Source organism: Sorex araneus, chromosome 6, assembly GCF_027595985.1.
Source record: "Sorex araneus isolate mSorAra2 chromosome 6, mSorAra2.pri, whole genome shotgun sequence".
Lineage (NCBI taxonomy): Eukaryota > Metazoa > Chordata > Mammalia > Eulipotyphla > Soricidae > Sorex > Sorex araneus.
The window spans coordinates 157,342,563-157,360,998 of NC_073307.1; the positions used below are offsets into that span (position 1 = coordinate 157,342,563).

The window sequence follows — 18,436 nt, forward strand, 5'->3', positions numbered from 1 at the left end:
TTTCTACTAAATTAATAAAATATTTTATTTTTACAATCAATGGTGATAAATCATTAAAGTAGAATAGTATTAATGAAACTATACCACAATAGTGAGCATTTAATGTACCAGACATTACTTGAATGCTTATATATATATATATACCAACCCATTTACTAATTTTCAAGGAACCTCTTGCATAATTAAAATCATTCTTATTGTATCACCATATCACTGTCATCTCGTTGTTCATCGATTTTCTCTAGCAAGCTCCATTAACGTCTCTATTACACTCAGCCTGAGATTTTAGCAGCCTCCTCTTACTCATCTTTCCCAGTAATTGAGGACCTTTCAGGATCAGGGAAATGAGACCTATCGTTACAATTTTTGGCATACTGAATTCACCACGGTAGCTACCAGGCTCTGCCGTGTGGGCGGGATAATTTCAGTAACTAGCCGGGATCTCCAAGTGGTATGTATATGTCTTTTACTGTATTTGAGATATGAATACGTCATGGAGAGCTTACAAAGCTCTCCTGTGAGGGCAATTGATTCTTGGAAGCTTGTCAGGTTCTCCAAGAAGGAGACCAAGGGGAACAAGATGTTGCCTAGCAGCATGAAATTGCAGTTTACAAAAACTGGGAGGGTCTGGAGTGTATTGATGCAGGTGAGGCAGAAGCGGTGGCCGCGGGTCTCTGTTGGTTCACAAAACCCAGGCACTTTGATATTTTAAAGAGACAAAATATTGAAAAATAAAGTATCTCAGACTCCATTTTCGAAAGTACAAAAGTATATTGGAAGTAGAAAAGAGAAGGAGCTCCCCAAGTAGGGACGAACTTAGTATAAGACTAAGTTAACTATGGTTCTTTTTTGTGAGATTTATATAGAGAAACTGGGTCTTTGAGTAACTCCTGAATTGATGGGTATGAATGCCCCACCAAAAATAAAATTAAAAAATAAAAGATTTAATGATGCTTTTAGACAAAAATTATTGAGGTATACCTATCTGTTAGGCACTGCATAAAACCTACTTATTTGCATCTAAAATATAGGTGTTATTTGTAACACCTGATTTGTAACCAAGGTTCATTAGTACCACTTGTCATCCCATTCACCCAAGCTTTTCTCAAGTGTGAGCCAAAACGTCTCCATTCGTCCCTGTTGCATGCTAGTGTAGCCCAATGGTATCTGCTCACTCCAGGAACACGAAGAGTGCCAAACCGTATGTTCAGGGTTTTGATGAAGAAGCCTGACCATCTTGAAGTTGGGCGGTCACGCGGTCTTTTGACATCCCTCAGAAACAAGTCGGTAACAACTCTAGGCCAGCGGTTGTCTCTAAATCACATTACGTTTATGGCCCATATGATTTTTGATGCCTTGGCAAACAGCTATCATCCCTGAATCTTGACCTTTGACAGAGGTCGGAACTTCATAGTTCTACTCTCACTTAAGTGAAACGTGATACTCCAACCATTCCTCTTTGGGTTTGCCAAATAGAGTTCTCATCCTGTTTTCATAGGGCCCAGGTCTCTGTGTGCAGGAAGAATGGTGGAGTTGAAAAGATGTGCCGGAGCTGGAGATTCTTTGTCCTATTAACCACTTCTTCCATGCTCTTGAAGGTGTTCCATGTTGCTTCTTCCTCCTGTGCAGTTCTGGCTCCAAGTCGTTCCTCATGTTGAGTTCTAGACCCAGGTACACATAGCTGCTGCATTCAGAGATGTTTGTTCCATTGAGAGCAAATAGAATGTCAGGGACTAGTTCAGTTTTCATGAACATTGTTTTGCTGAGATTTAGTTGCAGTCCGACCTTTCCACACTCGCGGTCAAAGTCGGCCAGCATTTGTGCCGCTTGGCTGATGTTTTTGTTATTAGAATGATGTTATTGGTATATCAGCAAAGCAGAGGTGGTGTTTATGCTAACTGTCTATCTTCACTCAAATTCCATCCCATTCCAGTACTCAAATGACATTCTCGAGGGTGGCACTGAAGAGTTTCAATGAAATGGTATCACCCAGCCAAACCCCGCTCATTACGTAAATGATCACTTCCTTGTAGAATGGTGAGATGCTGGTGGTGAATCCGTAATACACCTCACAGAGGACCTTGATGTACTGAGTTTGAATGCCCTGTTTGGCTAGGGCTTCGATGACTGCTTCAGTCTCAAGAGAATCAAAGGTCTTTATTCTATGGCCGTTATCTACTCATTTGAAACTTTTCATGAATTTAAGTAGCACTCCTTTATAGAAGCAGATTTTATTCATTTATTTTTAAGTTATTTGAAATAGTACCATATTTATGTTTATAGTAATGTCACCCATGCAAATAGCAGAGTGTGACACACTCTAACGTAGGGGTAGTTGTGTTTATCCTGTGTTCGTGGTTTACTCCTGGCTCTGTGCTCAGGAATCATTCTTGGCAGTACTCAAGGCACATTATATGGTTCAGGGATTGAATGTGAGGAGGGTGTCTGCAAGTCTCGTGCTTAATTCCCTGTACTATCTCTCTGGCTCATGAGCAGTTTTTTAATCTGAGAAGCACGTTAGACTCAAGGGTGAGTGTGAATACAATAATTCATATGTAAAGGTGTTATGCAGTTCTCTGGGTAGAATTTACAAAAGGACTTAAGAAAAACCAATAGCATCCCAACTCTCCGTGCCCACCCACTCTACGCACAGCCCCGGGATCTGGTCTCAATCCAGCATCGAGGAGGCAGAAATGCCACCCCCAGCAGCCACCAACTGTGTGCTGTCTACTTCCTCATTCAGGTACGCCTGCTCCCCTCACTGCGCATCCCAGTCCTCCCTGCCCACGGGCTCCGCATGCAGACCCCAGGACCCAATCTCAAACCAGTGGCCAGTGGCCAGAAGGGGCGTGGTCTCTGTGGTAGTGGGCGTTGTCACCGCTGCAGGGGGCATGGTCTGGGGGGGGGAGGGCCGCCTCAGTTATTTTCCCCTGTTTTAGTATACTTCACAGACATCTTAATCCCATTACCTAACTTTGTGGAGATCTCCCCAGTTACCTCAAAAACAAAGGGCAAATAAGCCACTAGACAACTCCAATTGAACCAAAATATTGAAACCTCACAAAAAGAGAGATTAGCTCTAGTGAACTGGGAGGTCCCACCTCCAAAAAACCATGAGAGCATGAAGAAACAGCGCAAATCCCCACAGCAAGGAGAGGATGAAGAAAAGAATCCAGAAGCCTCAGCAGAGGCTGCCTACAAATATGATATCTCCGATAAAGAATTCAGAGAAGAAATTCTGAGATTGTTCATCAAACTTTAAAAAACGGTGGAGCAGTGAGCAAAGAAATTACGGGAAGAAATGAGAGCAGAAATAGGAAAGCTACATTCAGAAATGTCACAAATAAAAGACACTGTAGAAGAAATAAAAAAAACAGTGGGAGCCCTAAACAGTAGAATGGATACAGCTGAAGATAGAATTAGTGAGCTTGAAGATGAGCAGCAGAAAGCCCACAGGCTACAGGAAACATTTAGAAAAGACCTAAAAATAGCTCTAGGGTGAAGCAGAGACCTAGGGGATGATGCCAAGAGGAATAACATAAGAATAATTGGAGCTCCAGAAGGACAGGGAGGCAACCCTAATGAGAAAGCCACAGTTAAAGAAATCATTGCTGAAAAGTTCCCAGAGCTGGAGAGTGCAGATGTTCAGATCCTAGGAGCACTAAGGGTGCCAGCTAGAAGAGACCCTAATAAAAAGACTCCAAGACATATCATAGTCAGAATGATGGATGCCACAAATAGGGGCACAAAACTGCAAGCAGCACGGTCAAAAAAAATCACATACAAAGGAGCACCCTTAGATTCACAGAAGACTCATAAGAGGAAACCCTCCAAGCCAGAAGGCAATGGTGGGATATAGGACAAAAACTCAATGAAATAACCGCCTCACCACTAATACTTTATCTGGCTAAGCTCTCACTCAAACTCCAAGGAACCATACACAACATCATGGATAAACAACAGCTCAGGAACTTGATAGACTCAAAAGCAAACTTAAAAGAAAGACTAAAGGGGCTCCTGTAAGAAAAGAAAAACCCCTAAAGCACAACAAGCTCAACCAGAAAGATGGCACAAAACTCCATGACAATAATCTCTCTCAACATCAATGGTCTAAACGCACCCATCAAGAGACACAGAGTGGCAAAATGGATTCAGAAACTGAACCCAGCATTCGGCTGCCTACAAGAAACACATCTGAGGGGCTGGAGTGATAGCACATCGGGTAGGGCGTTTGCTTTGCACGCGGCCGACCCGGGTTTGATTCCCAGCATCCCATATGGTCCCCTGAGCACCGCCAGGGGTGATACCTGAGTTCAGAGCAAGGAGTAATCCCTGAGCATCGCTGGGTGTGACCCAAAAAGCAAAAAAAAAAAAACACATCTGAATGGTCAGAGCAAACACAGACTCAAAGTCAAAGGATGGAAAACAATACTTCAAGCAAACATTTCCCTCAAAAAAAGCCAGAGTGGCCATACTAGTATCAGACAATATAGATTTCAGGTTGAAAATGATTAAAAGGACAGAAAAGGTCATTTCGTACTAATCAAGGGATACATACAGCAGGAAGAACTCACATCCATAAACGTATATGCACCTAATGAAGAACCAACAAATTACTTAAAACCACTGCTAGCAGATTATAGAGAGGACATTGCTAGCAGCACAATAGTAGTTGGAAACTTCAACACTGCCTTGTCATCTCTGGATAGATCAACAAGATCAAAACTCAGCAAAAAAATCACTGGCCTTGAAGGAAGAAATAGAAGTGAGAGGGCTAATAGATCTATACAGGGCTTTGCAGCCCCATAAAAAAGAATACACATTCTTTTTCAGTGCACACAGAACATTCTCCAAAAAAATCCTGCCCTGGGTCACAAAGCATACCTCCATAGAATCAGGAAGATAGAAATTTTATCAACTATCTTCTCTGACCATGATCCGCCGAAGATATAAGTTAATCATGCACAGACGCAGAGGAACAAACGATACACGTGGAAATTAAACAACTCGATGTTGAACAATGAGTGAGTCAGGCAGGAAATCAAGGAAGAAATCAAAAGGTACCTGGAAACAAATGAGAATGAAGACACTAGCTACCAGAACCTGTAGGACACAGCAAAAGCTGTGTTAAGGGGAAAATTTATAGCTCTGCAAGCATATCTCAGGAAGGAAGAAATGGCCCATATAAATAACCTGACCTCACAGCTCAAGTCGTTAGAAAAGGACCAACAAAAGGAGCCCAAACCAGGCAGAAGGAAAGAAATAATAAAACTTAGAGCAGGAATCAATAATATGGAAACCCAAAAAGTAATCCGAAAGATCAATGAATCTAAGAGCTGGTTCTTTGAGAAAATAAATAGGATTGATAAACCACTAGCAAGACTCACAAAGAAACAGAGAGAGAGAGAACTCTAATAAACTGAATCAGAAATGAAAGGGGGGACATCACAACAGAAACCAAAGAAATTCAAAGATCATCAGAGACTACTTGGAAAATCTGTACACCATGAAACAAGAAAATCTAGAAGAAATGGATAAATTCATGGACTCTTATATCCTCCCAAGGCTGAACCAAAATGATTTGGATAACATGAATAGACCCATTACTATCAAGGAAATAGAAACTGTAATCAAAAGTCTCCCCAGAAACAAAAGTCCAAGTCCAGATGGATTCGCTAGTGAATTCTACCAAATATTTAAAGAGGATCCATTGCCAGTTTTTTTCAAGCATTTCCAGGAAATCAAGGAAACAAAAACACTCCCAAACAGTTTCTATGAGGCACATATCACCCTAATACCAAAATCAAGCAGAGACACCACAAAAAAAACAACACTACAGGCCAATACTCTGTACTCTGATGTACAGGGATGTGAAGATCCTCAACAAAATATTAGTGAATAGAATCCAGCAGCTCATCCAAAAGATCATACATCACGACCAACTGGGATTCATTCTCGAAATGCAAGGATGGTTCAAAATTTGGAAGTCAATCAACATAATCCACCATATCAACAAAAGAAAAGATAAAAACCATATGATCATATCAATAGATGCAGAGAAAACATTTGACAAGATCCAGCACCTATTAACGATGAAAATGCTCACCAAAATGGGCATAGAAAGGAACTTCCTCAATATTGTCCAAACCATCTACCACAAGCCCATATCAAGCATTATCCTCAATAGGGAAAAGCTAACGGCCTTCCCTCTAAGATAAGGGACAAAGCAACGAGGCCCACTCTCATGACTTCTGTTCAATACAATACTGGAAATACTTGCAGTAGCGATTAGGCAAGAAAAAGATATTAGGGGCATCCAGATAGGAAAGGAAGAAATCAGCTCTCACTATTCACAGATGATATGATGTTAAATTTACAGAACCCTAAAGCCTCTACCAAGAAACTTCTCAAAAAAATTGACTCGTATAGTAAACTCACAGGTTATAAAATCAATACCCTAAAGTCCATGGCTTTCCTATATGCAAATCATGAGAGAGAAGAAAGAGAAATGAAAAAATGCAGCCCCGTTCACAGCCATGCCTCAGAAAATCAAGTACCTCGGAATCAACTTAACTAAGGAGGTGAAGGACCTATACAGAGAAAATTTCAAAACATTACTTCATGAAATAAAAGAGGACACAAGGAAATGGAAGCACATACTCTGTTTATGGATTGGAAGAATTAACATTGTCAAAATGGCCATACTTCCCAAGCATTATGCAGATTCAATGCAATCCCTATAAGGATACCAATGACATTCTGCAAGGAAGTGCACCAAAACTCCTAAAATTCATATGAAACAACACATCCCTACGAATAGCTAAAGCAATTTTTGGGAAAAGGAAGATGGGAAGAATCAACTTCCCCAATCTCAAACTCTACTACAAAGCAGTAATAATTAAAACTGCATGATACTGGAACAAAGGCAGAGCAGTAGACCAATGGAACAGGGTAAAATATCCTTACACACAACCTCAAATATATGATCATCTAATCTTTAATAAGGGAGCAAGAAATGTGAATTAGAGCAAGGAAAGCCTCTGTAACAAATGGTGCTGGCAACACTAGACAGCTACATGCAAAAAATTGGGCTCAGACTTATACCTAACACTGTGCACAAAAGTCAAATCAAAATGGATAAAGACCTCAACATTAGACCAGAATCCATAAGGGACATTGAAGACAAAGTCAGAAAAACCTTCCACGACATTGAACGTACAGGTATCTTCAAAGAGGACTAGCCACTGACCAGGCAAGTGGAAACAGAGATATTCAAATGGGACTATCTTAAACTGAGATGATTCTGTACCTCAAAAGATACAGTGACCAGAATACAAAGACAATCTACAGAATGGGAAAGGATATTCAACCAATACCCATCTGATAAGGGGTTGATATCAAAGTTTTACAAGGCACTGGTTGAACTCCACAAGAAGAAAACATCAAATCCCATCGGAAAATGGGGTGATGAAATGAATTTAAATTCTGTCACAGAAGTAATCTTATTGGCTAAAAGGCACATGGAGAAACATTTTTCATCACTAATCATCAGGGAGATGCAGGTCAAAACAACAATGAGATACCATCTCACACCACAGAGATTGGCCCACATCTAAAGAACAAAAGTAACTCGTGTTGGCATGAATGTGGGGAGTAAGGGACTCTCCTTTATTGATGGTGGGAATGCCGACTCGTTCAGCCACCCCTGGAACACAGTATGGATGCTTCTCAAAAATTTAGAAATTGAGCTCAAATGTGACCTAGTAATACCACTTCTGGAAATATATACCGGAGATGCAAAAAAAGAGTAAGAGTGTCATCTGCACCCATACATTCATTGCATAACTGTTCACAATAGCCAGAATCTGGAAAAAACCCGAGTGCCCGAGAACTGATGACTGGTTAAAGAAACTTCAGTACATCTACACAATGGAATACTATGTAGCTGTTAGAAAAAATGAAGTCATGAAACTTGCATGTAGGTGGATCAACATGAAAAGTATAATTCTAAGTGAAATGAGTCAGAAAGAGAGGACAGTCATAGAGATATTGCACTGATTTGTGTAATATAAAGTAACAGAATGGGAGACTAACACCCAAGAATAGTAGAGATAAGTACCAAGAGGAGTACTCCACAGCTTGGAAGCTGACCTCACATGCTAGGTGAAGAAGCAGCTCTGATAGAGAAGGGATCACCAAGCAAAGGGTGCTAGGCAGGCCTACTAGTGATGGAAAAACAGGCTGAAAATAGACTATAGATTGAACATGATGCCTACTTAATAACTCTGTAGCAAACCACAACACCCACAAAGAGAGAGCAAGCAAATGGGAATGCCCTGCCATAGAGGCAGGGTGGGGTTAAGGGGCAAGGGTGGGAGGTGGGAGGGATGCTGGGACCATTAGTGATGGAAAATGGGCACTGTAGAGGGAAGGGTACTAGATCATTGTGTGACTGAAACGTAAGCATGAAAACCTGTAAAGTCTGAAACTTTTTCTCAAAGTGATTCACTAATAAAAAAAAAGAAAAATCAATAGCACAGGTCAATAATCACTATCCAATGGACTATAACTTGTATGTCTGATTTAAATGGAAAAAATCTATACGTTCAAGGAAGTCAAAAGGGGTGCTTTCAATTTTTTCTTAGTAACATATTTTCAATTAGCAATATAAAAAATTTGAAAATATGTTACTAAGAAAAATTTTGGAAAAAGAATTTAAAAATTGGACTGGAGCCACAGCACAGAGCATAGTGTGATGCCTTGCATGAGACCAAACCAGGTTCGATTTCTCTGTCCCTCTTGGAGAGCCTGGCAAGCAACCGAGAGTATCCCACCCACACTGCAGAGCTTTTCAAGCTACCCATGGCATATGATATGCCAAAAACAGTAACAACAAGTCTCACAATGGAGACGTTACTGGTGCTCGCTTGAGCAAAAAGCACGAAAAACTGGACGACAATGTTAACTGTGCTATCGTTGATTTACTGTTTTGTGAAATACCAGTTTACCGTTATACATCTACATTTGTGTAGGTGTCACCATATACCAATTAAAGAAACAGAGTGGGGCACGGAGCTATTGGATAGCCCATAGCGTGTTACCCTTGCATGTGGCCAAACTGACTGCCCTCTCAGTGCTACATTAGGTCCCCCAAGCCCCTCCAAGAGTGATCCCTGAGCACAGAGTCAGGAATAAACCCTGATAACCCCGGGGTATGCCACCTAAATCAGAGAGAGTGATTATTCCTAACACAAGAGAGAAAAGCAAAGATATTAAGGGAATATCAAGTGTTCAAAGTCGTCAAAACTGATGAATTTGTCTAGAGAACTGAGCTCTCATGGCAGAAGGGGTACTTAGATCTCTGGGGAGGGAAGTGGACTCTCCAGGTATGATGTTTTCAGGAGAAAGATAAGTAACAATTTTATAAATGAAAGTACCAAAATAAAATAATTTAGATTATTTCATTCTTAAATAAAATGTGAGGATTTTATTCATAATTTACTAAAATGTAATTTTTTATTTTATTTTAAGATCATCTACATTTAGTTATTAACTTTTCAAATAACAAATCAATGTGGTAATTCTATATAGTAAAATCTTAAATCCAAAGAACTGTTTCAAATAAGATGGTGGAAAGCTACAATCCTCTACTGAAGAAACACACTTCACAGTTGAAGGTTAATACCAGATTTTTCCCAGAGGTTCTTTGATGATTACTAATATGTTTTGGTGATATAAATTTATTTCACCATTTAAAAGGTCTGCAGAGAAGCTAGACAGATAGGTCTGGGTCAAGCACTTGCCTTGCATGTTGCTGATCTGCATTTGATTCCTGACACCCCAGATAATCCCCTAAACACCACCCAGGAGAGATCTCTGAATACAGAGCTTGGCATAAGCACTGAGCATTGCCAGAGGTGATCTCCAAACAAACAAAAATTTTGAAATGTTCTTTATAACAGACCAATATTTCTTCGAGGGTGAAAGGAATTTTGATATGATGAAGTCTCAAAAGATTAATGTCATGAAGGAATATCTTGTTTAGACCAATTATTAGACTTCATCTGCCTCTGTACTCAGGAGAGGTAATTGAAAGTTTGCAATGTTAATTGCTCTGCTTAATTGCCGCTGTCCTCCCATTTTCTTTCTTAGATGTGATGGAGCAGGTTCAGGAACATTTAAAGCTTCTCTTTTCCACATTAGGATGATTTCTGGACTTTCAGTGAGTCAAACATCATTAGCAAAAGATTGTTGGTTCCCCTCAAGTTAACTCCCTAAGTCTCTTAGAACACTGATAAGGATCCCCTCAAAGCAAGAAGACAAACATCTATTGGCCTTTTCTGAATCCTGGGTACACTACAAGTAAAAGAACCTGCATCACTGGAAAGTAGAAATTTGAAGAATCCTTAGGTGAGTTATTAGATACTGCTCTGAAGAATATCAAACACCTATGATGTAGAAAGATATCAAAATGTCTACAAACATCTCAGTATCATTGTCCTTAAATTTTAAAGTTTAAGGAGTCCTTTCCATACCTCCTTTAGCATGTAAATGTAAGGCAAAATCTGTTGAAGGACAGTGTCATAACATAAAGTGGATCTACACTGCCTCTTACTCGTCTGTTTAAGAAAAAAGAACTAAGACTCAATGAGCTGTGAATTATTTTAGAGTTCTGTACTACCTTACAGTTCTATTCTTACAGTTCTATTCTTTAGTGGCCTCAGAAGATTCTCTGGGTGCCATCCAGAATTGAGTAGATCTGTTTGTCATCTGTTACTATTGTAGGCTCTAAAATAAGAAAAAAAATCAGTCAAGAATAAATGGACCAATTGATTTTATGAGAATAAGCTTTTCTGTACTGAAGTGTTCAATAGAGCTCTTCAGACTTTGCTTCCTAACCTACAAAATTTTCCCAGTTCAGACAATTTAATATTAGAAAGTATTAATGATCTTTCCTAAAAAACAAGCACCACTTTTAATGTTTACTTTCCATCTTTTTGTTCTTCTCACCCTCCCACTCTCCCCACCAACTTCCCCCTCTCCGCACCCCTCCTCCTCACCCCTCCTCATCAACCTCCTCCTTCTCCTCCTGCTCCTTTTGTTCTTCTCCTCCTCTTTTTCTTCCTCCTTTCCTTCTCCTTCTCCTGCACCTCTTCCTTCTTTTTCTCCTTCTCCTGCTCCTTCTTTTCTCCTTCTCCTTCTCCTTCTCCTTCTCCTTCTTCTTCTTCTTCTTCTTCTTCTTCTTCTTCTTCTTCTTCTTCTTCTTCTTCTTCTTCTTCTTCTTCTTCTTCTTCTTCTTCTTCTTCTTCTTCTTCTTCTTCTTCTTCTTCTTCTTCTTCTTCTTCTTCTTCTTCTTCCTCGTCTTCCTCTTCTTCTTCCTATTCCTATTCCTCGTCTTTCTCTTCTCTCCCTCTTCCTCTTCTTCTTCCTCTTTTTCTTCTTTCTTCTTCTTCTTCTTCTTCCTGCTCCTCCTCCTCCTCATTCTGCAGGGTCCGGTGGAAATGAGTATGGAGAGATGAATATGTTATGTCAATAATTATGTGAGGGAAAAATGAAGGGTGAATCAACAGCACCTGTATCTAAAACAAAAGAAAATTTAGGCATGTTAGAAAAAGAAAGGTGAACGAAATATATGATGAACTCAAATTAAAGGTGAGCTAAAAAATATGTAAAATCAAAATTTCTTAATGAGAAGTCATGAATCTGGCATTATTTGGAGAACAATCACGATCATTAGACTTACTCAAATTAGGAACAGTGTCATTGGTTCCACAGAGTTCTTTGCATATGGTTCTTTGATCGGTTTTGCAGTTTTGTTCAGTTCAATTGCTGTGATTATTTACATTCTACATATAAGCAATATGCATTGTCCTTCAGTAAAATTATATCCTTTCTATTCATGACTCATTTCACAGAATAATCAACTCAAGACCAAACCATTTGTTTAAAAATGTATTTTATCTTTTCTAATGTAAAAACATTCCAAAAATAATATGTACCAGCTTTTAGATGTGACCATGTTGATGGACATTTATGTTGGCAGTTGCAAATAATGTGCTTATTAGCATATGGATTTAATAAATAAATGTTCTTACATGTTGAATAAGTGCCCGAGTGTAGTACTATGAGAATATATAGAATCTCCATTTCAATATTTTTAACTCCATGATATTTACCAGTGTTGTACGAACTGATATCACGCTCAACAGTTTACATTAACCACAATTGTGCACCAGAATTCACTTCTCTCCACTTCTTCGCCAAGACTGATTTCAATATTTGCCTTATGTGATTCTCACAGGTGTGAATTGATATACTGCCGTTAACTATTTGGTTTTCACTTCCTAATAAGGGATATACAATATTCTTTTCATGTGTCTGTGGAGAAGTGTCTAAGTTATATGCCAAATTTGATTCGGTTGTTTTGTTGTTGGTGTTGCTCTTTTGTAAATGTGTGATAAATTTATACATTCCCAAAACATCTAAAACATTGGAGAGTATCCATAAAATATACAGATTGACACAATATTAAATACAAGAATATAAGTATAAGACTATACTCAGAGTCAGCTACCTGGCTAGAGAAATAATGAGCATTCTGTTTTGATTTTTCTTTGTTGGGTGATGGAGTGAAGCATTTGCTCACACATGGCATGACCAGAAGTTACTCCTGGCTCTCTGTTCAAGGATCACCCCTAAGGAAAACATGTGATTTCAAGGATTTGTCCGATGTTGGTCATGTTCAAAGCAAGTGTCTTTCCTGCAATCTCTCTCTAGCCCTCCTTTTGGTGTTTTGAGCCTGAATATTTTCTTTCATCTTTTCTTCAACAGATGTCTGAAAGCATCTCTAAGGAAGGATATAGAAACCACACCTCCGTGGCCATGTTTGTCCTCTTGGGACTCACAAGTGAAAAAGATCTGCAGCTCATTCTCTTTCCTGTCTTCCTAGTGATCTACCTGGTGACCCTAATTTCAAACCTGGGTCTGATCATCCTAATCAGAATGGACTCTCAGCTGCACACACCTATGTACTTTTTTCTCAGTTGCCTGTCATGCCTGTCATTCATAGATATCTGCTATTCGACTTCCATTAGCCCAAGGATGCTTTCAGATTTATTTAAGGATAGAAAGACAATTTCCTTTGTTTCATGTGCTACTCAGTATTCTGTGTTTGCTTGGATGGGTCTGTCTGAGTGCTGCATCTTAGCCACCATGGCCTATGACAGATATGTGGCCATTGGTAACCCTCTGCAGTACACGACCATTATGAACCCTAACCTCTGTTGCAAAATGGTTACTGCAACCCTTGGAAGTGGTTTGATTGGTAGTTTAGTTGAAACATTGACATGCATTAATCTTTATTACTGTGGTCCAAATGTCATTCGACATTTCTTCTGTGACTTACCCCAGATTGTTTCCTTGTCTTGCTCCAATACCTTTGTTTGCCAAGTCATGATTTTTCTGGTGGCTCTGTTGTTTGGGTTTGGTTCTATGCTCTTTATCCTTTTATCCTACGGTTTTATTGCAGCTTCCATCCTGAAAATATCCTCTGCTAAAGGCAGTCTCAAAGCCTTCAATACCTGTGCCTCCCACCTGGCAGTTGTCACCCTCTTCTATGGCACATGTCTCTCTGTGTACATGAGTCCTAATTCTAATCGTTCCAGGAGTCAGGACAAGGTTCTGTCAGTGTTCTATGTTAATATTATTCCCATGTTGAATCCTCTTATCTATAGTCTGAGGAACAAGGAGATCAAAGAGGCTCTTAAAAAGGTGATGAAGAGGACAAGATTTTTATCTCAATAGAGAAATTCCTAGTAGGGGGTTTTAAGACATATAATAAAAGTAGTGTAAGAATTTATAAGTGATCTATTGTCAGTTATAATAACAGTCATGTAGAGATAATAATGAATAATCCTGTTTTCTTCCTCCTTATGTCATCATTCTTAGTTGTGAGATAATGTCACCATAGTTGAAATTGGTATTAGAAGTTTGTTTCTAGGAGCCCACCCAGGTTGATAGTACATTTTGTAGGGTACAACCTGGCATGCAGTAACCCAGTTTTGATGCCCGGCACCACATATGGTCCCCTGAGCACCACTATGAATGAGCACAGAACTAGGAGTAAGATCTAAGCAACTGTGTGTGGTGAATAACTCAAATAAACAGAAATAAAAGCTTGTTTTCACGATCTAATCAAAGATCAAGGCCTAAGCAATGAGAATAGAAATCCTTGTAGATATAAGTAAAGAAATTAGAAGCTCAAGATGCCACACAGATTGTTTTCATCACTGTTTCTGTTTATTTACTTATATATTCATTAAGGATTTATATGTCTATAAAAATAGAACAGAAATAAAGCATATGAAATTATTTTTAGACATTAAATGAATGCTTAATACATTTATACTGCAACAGAGACAGTGAATGTATGTGCGTATCTGGTAAAAATGAAAGAGAGAGTGAGAAAAATTATATCAGGCAATTTTTTAGAAATACACTACATTTAGCAATTACATGTTTCCTTCCTTTATTAACTTATGCTTATATTGAAAGACATTACAATGATTTGTAAACATTTTTTATATCTTGACTTCACAATCACTAAGTGTAGCTTTAATAAGTACTCTTATGTATGTGGGACTTAAAGATACATCAGCAAGGTGCAACAAAAAGAACAAAGGTAACACAATGGAAGTGCTGAGCAACACAACGAAGGTGAAGGCTTTGGAAGTTGAAAGCAGCAAACTTGGGGTTTGCAGAAGAGATGTAGGTGCACGGGGCTAAGTGTTGTGTTGACACATGTGCATTGGAAATCATGCACCTTTAATAAAAGTATTGTAAATCATAAAACATCAACAAAGGTAGACATAAAAAATATATACGTTTCTAAGTATTCTTATAATTGGGCTCTCTAATGTAACAAATTTCTAATTTCTGTATCACTTTTCTGGTTTTATCTATGTCAAAAAATATCATTTCCTTCCCAAGATTACACAAATACATATGCATGCAATGTTCTAATGCTTTTTTATGACAGCAGGACTGATATCACACATCGTTTATGAGAGAAATTATAACCTATAATTTAAAACATTCAAGTTGCCAAATATTAAATCCCTACCAATGTTCCAGTTTTTTATTAATGAATCACAATGAGGGTACAGATACAGATTTACATATTCTCATGCTTGTGTTTCTGTGATGCACAGCTTGAGTACCCATCCCTCACCAGTGCCCGTTCTCCACTGATGACCCCATCATCCCTCCAACCCTCCCAGTCCGTCCCCTGCCCCACCCCGCCTCTGTTCTCTCTCTCCTTTTGGGTGTTGTGTCTATCAATGGAAGAATTGGGTGACCATCCTGTTCAGTCTATACTCTGTTTTGAGCACTTTCTCCCATCCAGAGCGGGTCCTCCCACTACATTTTCCTTGGTGTTCCCTACTCTATCTAAATTGTCTTTTCCCCCAGCATGTGAGGCCATTTTCCAAGCCATGGAGCAAATCTGGTACCTATTTCTGCTGTTCTTGGGTGTTAGTCTCCCATTCTGTTGCATGCTTCAAGGAGTAAAGGAACAAACATGAGAACCTCTCAGTATCTGTGCTGTGGACTATAGTGCCCAGAAGGAAAGGGAGCGGGGAGGGAGAGAAAGAAAGTGCCTGGCATAGAGCCATAGAGGTAGGCTGTGGTCGGGGGGAAGGTGGCAGGATGGAAACTGGGGTCGTTGGTAGTGGTAAATGGACACTGGTGGAGGGAGGGATGTTGTATCACTGTATGACTGAAACCTGATCCAATACAGCTTTGTAACTCTGTATCTACTGTGGCTCAAATAAAAAATTAATTTTTAAATGTCATAATGTGAGGAATACTATAACAGCTAAGGTTTTTACAAGGCCAATTAGATACCCTTGCACATATGGTTCTCCAGAGCCCTGCCAGGAATGATCCCTGAGCAGAGTCAGGAGTAAGCCCTGAGAACTAACTGGTATACCATCCCCTAAAACAACTATTACCAGTTTGATGAGTAATAAAGATGCTTTTAACCCTTTTGAAGTCTACACTTTGACCCACTTTGCAATGCTGAAAAGCCATTGCAAAGATTATTTTTCTACCAAATTAATAAAATATTTTATTTTTACAATCAATGGTGATAAATCATAAAAGAAGAATAGTATTAATAAAACTATACCACATAGTGAGCATTTAATGTACCAGACATTACTTGAATGCATATATATATATATATATATATATATACCAACCCATTTATTCATTTTCAAGGAACCTCTTGCATAATTAAAATCATTCTTATTGTATCACCATATCACTGTCATCTCGTTGTTCATCGATTTACTCTACGAGCTCCAGTATCGTCTTTATTACACTCAGCCTGAGATTTTAGCAACCTCTCCTTACTCATCTTTCCCAATGATTGAGGATCCTTCAGGGTCAGGGGAATGAGACCTATCGTTACAATTTTTGGCATATCGAATACACCACGGTAGCTACCAGGCTCAGCCATGTAGGCAGGATAATTTCAGTAGCTAGCCGGGATCTCCAAGAGGTATGTATATATCTCATACTGTATTTGGGATATGAATAGGCCATGGGTAGCTACAAACTTCTCCCGTGCAGGAAATAGATTCTTGGAGCTTCTCAGGTTCTCCAAGAAGGAGAACAAGGCTATCAGATGTTGTGCGGCAGAATGAAATCGCAGTTTGCAAAAACTGGGAGGGTCTGGAGTGTATTGATGCAGGTGAGGCAGAAGCGGGGGCGCGGGTCTCTGTTGGTTCACAAAACCCAGGCACTTTGAAATATTCAAAAGACAAAATATTGAAAAATAAAGATTCTCAGACTCCGGTTTCGAAAGCAGAAAAATATATTGGAAGTAGAAAAGAGAAGGAGCTCCCCAAGTAGGGATGAACTTAGTATAAGACTAAGTTAACTATGGTTCTTTTTTTGTGAGATTTATATAGAGAAACTGGGTCTTTGAGTAACTGCTGAATTGATGGATATGAATGCCCCCACCAAAAAAAATTTTTAAAAACAAAAGATTTAATGATGCTTTTAGACAAACATTATTGAGGTATACCTATATGTTAGGCACTGCATAAAACCTACTTATTTGCATCTAAAATATAGGTGTTATTGTGACACCTGATTTGTAACCAAGGTTCATTAGTACCACTTGTCATCCCATTCACCTACGCTTTTCTCAAGTGTGAGCCAAAACGTCTCCATTCGTCCCTGTTGCATGCTAGTGTAGCCCAATGGTATCTGCTCACTCCAGGAACACGAAGAGTGCCAAACCGTATGTTCAGGGTTTTGATGAAGAAGCCTGACCATCTTGAAGTTGGGCGGTCACGTGGTCTTTTGACATCCCTCAGAATCCAGACAGTAACAGCTCTAGTCCAGCGGTTGCCTCTAAATCACATTACGTTTATGGCCCATCTGATTGTTGACACCACGGCAAACAGACAGCATCCCTAAATCTTGACCTTTGACAGAGTTCGGAACTCTGTATTCCTACTCTGACTCAAGTGAAACGTGATACTCCAAGCATTTCTCTTTGGGTTTGCCAAATAGAGTTCTCATTCTGTTTTCATAGGGCCCAGGTCTCTGAGGCTTATGTTAGTGCAGGAAGAATGGTGGAGTTGAAAAGATGTGCCGGAGCTGGAGATTCTTTGTCCTATTAACCACTTCTTCCATGCTCTTGAAGGTGTTCCATGCTGCTTCTTCCTCCTGGGCAGTTCTGGCTCCAAGTCGTTCCTCATGTTGAATTCTAGACCCAGGTACACATAGCTGCTGCATTCAGAGATGTTTGTTCCATTGAGACCAAATAGAATGTCAGGGACTAGTTCATTTTCATGAACATTGTTTTGCTGAGATTTAGCTGCAGTCCGACCTTTCCACAATCGCGGTCAAAGTTGGCCAGCATTTGTGCCGCTTGGCTGATGTTTGGTGTTATTAGAATGATGTTATTAGTACATCAGCAAAGCAGAGGTGGTGTATATGCCAACTGTCTATCTTCACTCAAATTCCATCCCATTCCAGTACTCAAATGACATTCTCGATGGTGGCACAGAAGAGTTTCAATGAAATGGTATCACCCAGCCAAACCCCGCTTGTTACGTAAATGATCACTTCCTTGTAGAATGGTGAGATGCTGGTGGTGAATCCGTAATACAGCTCACAGAGGCACTTGATGTACTGAGTTTGAATGCCCTGTTTGGCTAGGGCTTCGATGACTGCTTCAGTCTCAAGAGAATCAAAGGCCCTCTTTAAATCGATGAATGTTAGACAGAGCAGCATCTTGAACTCTCACGAAACTTCAATGAGCTTGTTCACTGTGTAGATATGGTCAATTGTGCTGAATCCTTTTTGGAACGTGGCTTGCTAGCATGGTTGTCCTTCGTCTAGTGTTCTGCCTGTTCTATTC

General features: G+C 39.5%; 1 protein-coding gene across 1 annotated transcript; it reads left to right on the forward strand.

The window, feature by feature from the left end:
* The first annotated feature begins 493 nt into the window (after window positions 1-493).
* On the forward strand, window positions 494-13,803 carry LOC101543871 (olfactory receptor 1440-like). The gene is made up of 2 exons (XM_055143797.1): window positions 494-646; window positions 12,832-13,803. Exons 1-2 carry the CDS (start codon window positions 494-496, stop codon window positions 13,801-13,803), a joined length of 1,125 nt encoding a protein of 374 aa, XP_054999772.1.
* The last annotated feature ends 4,633 nt before the right edge of the window (window positions 13,804-18,436 follow it).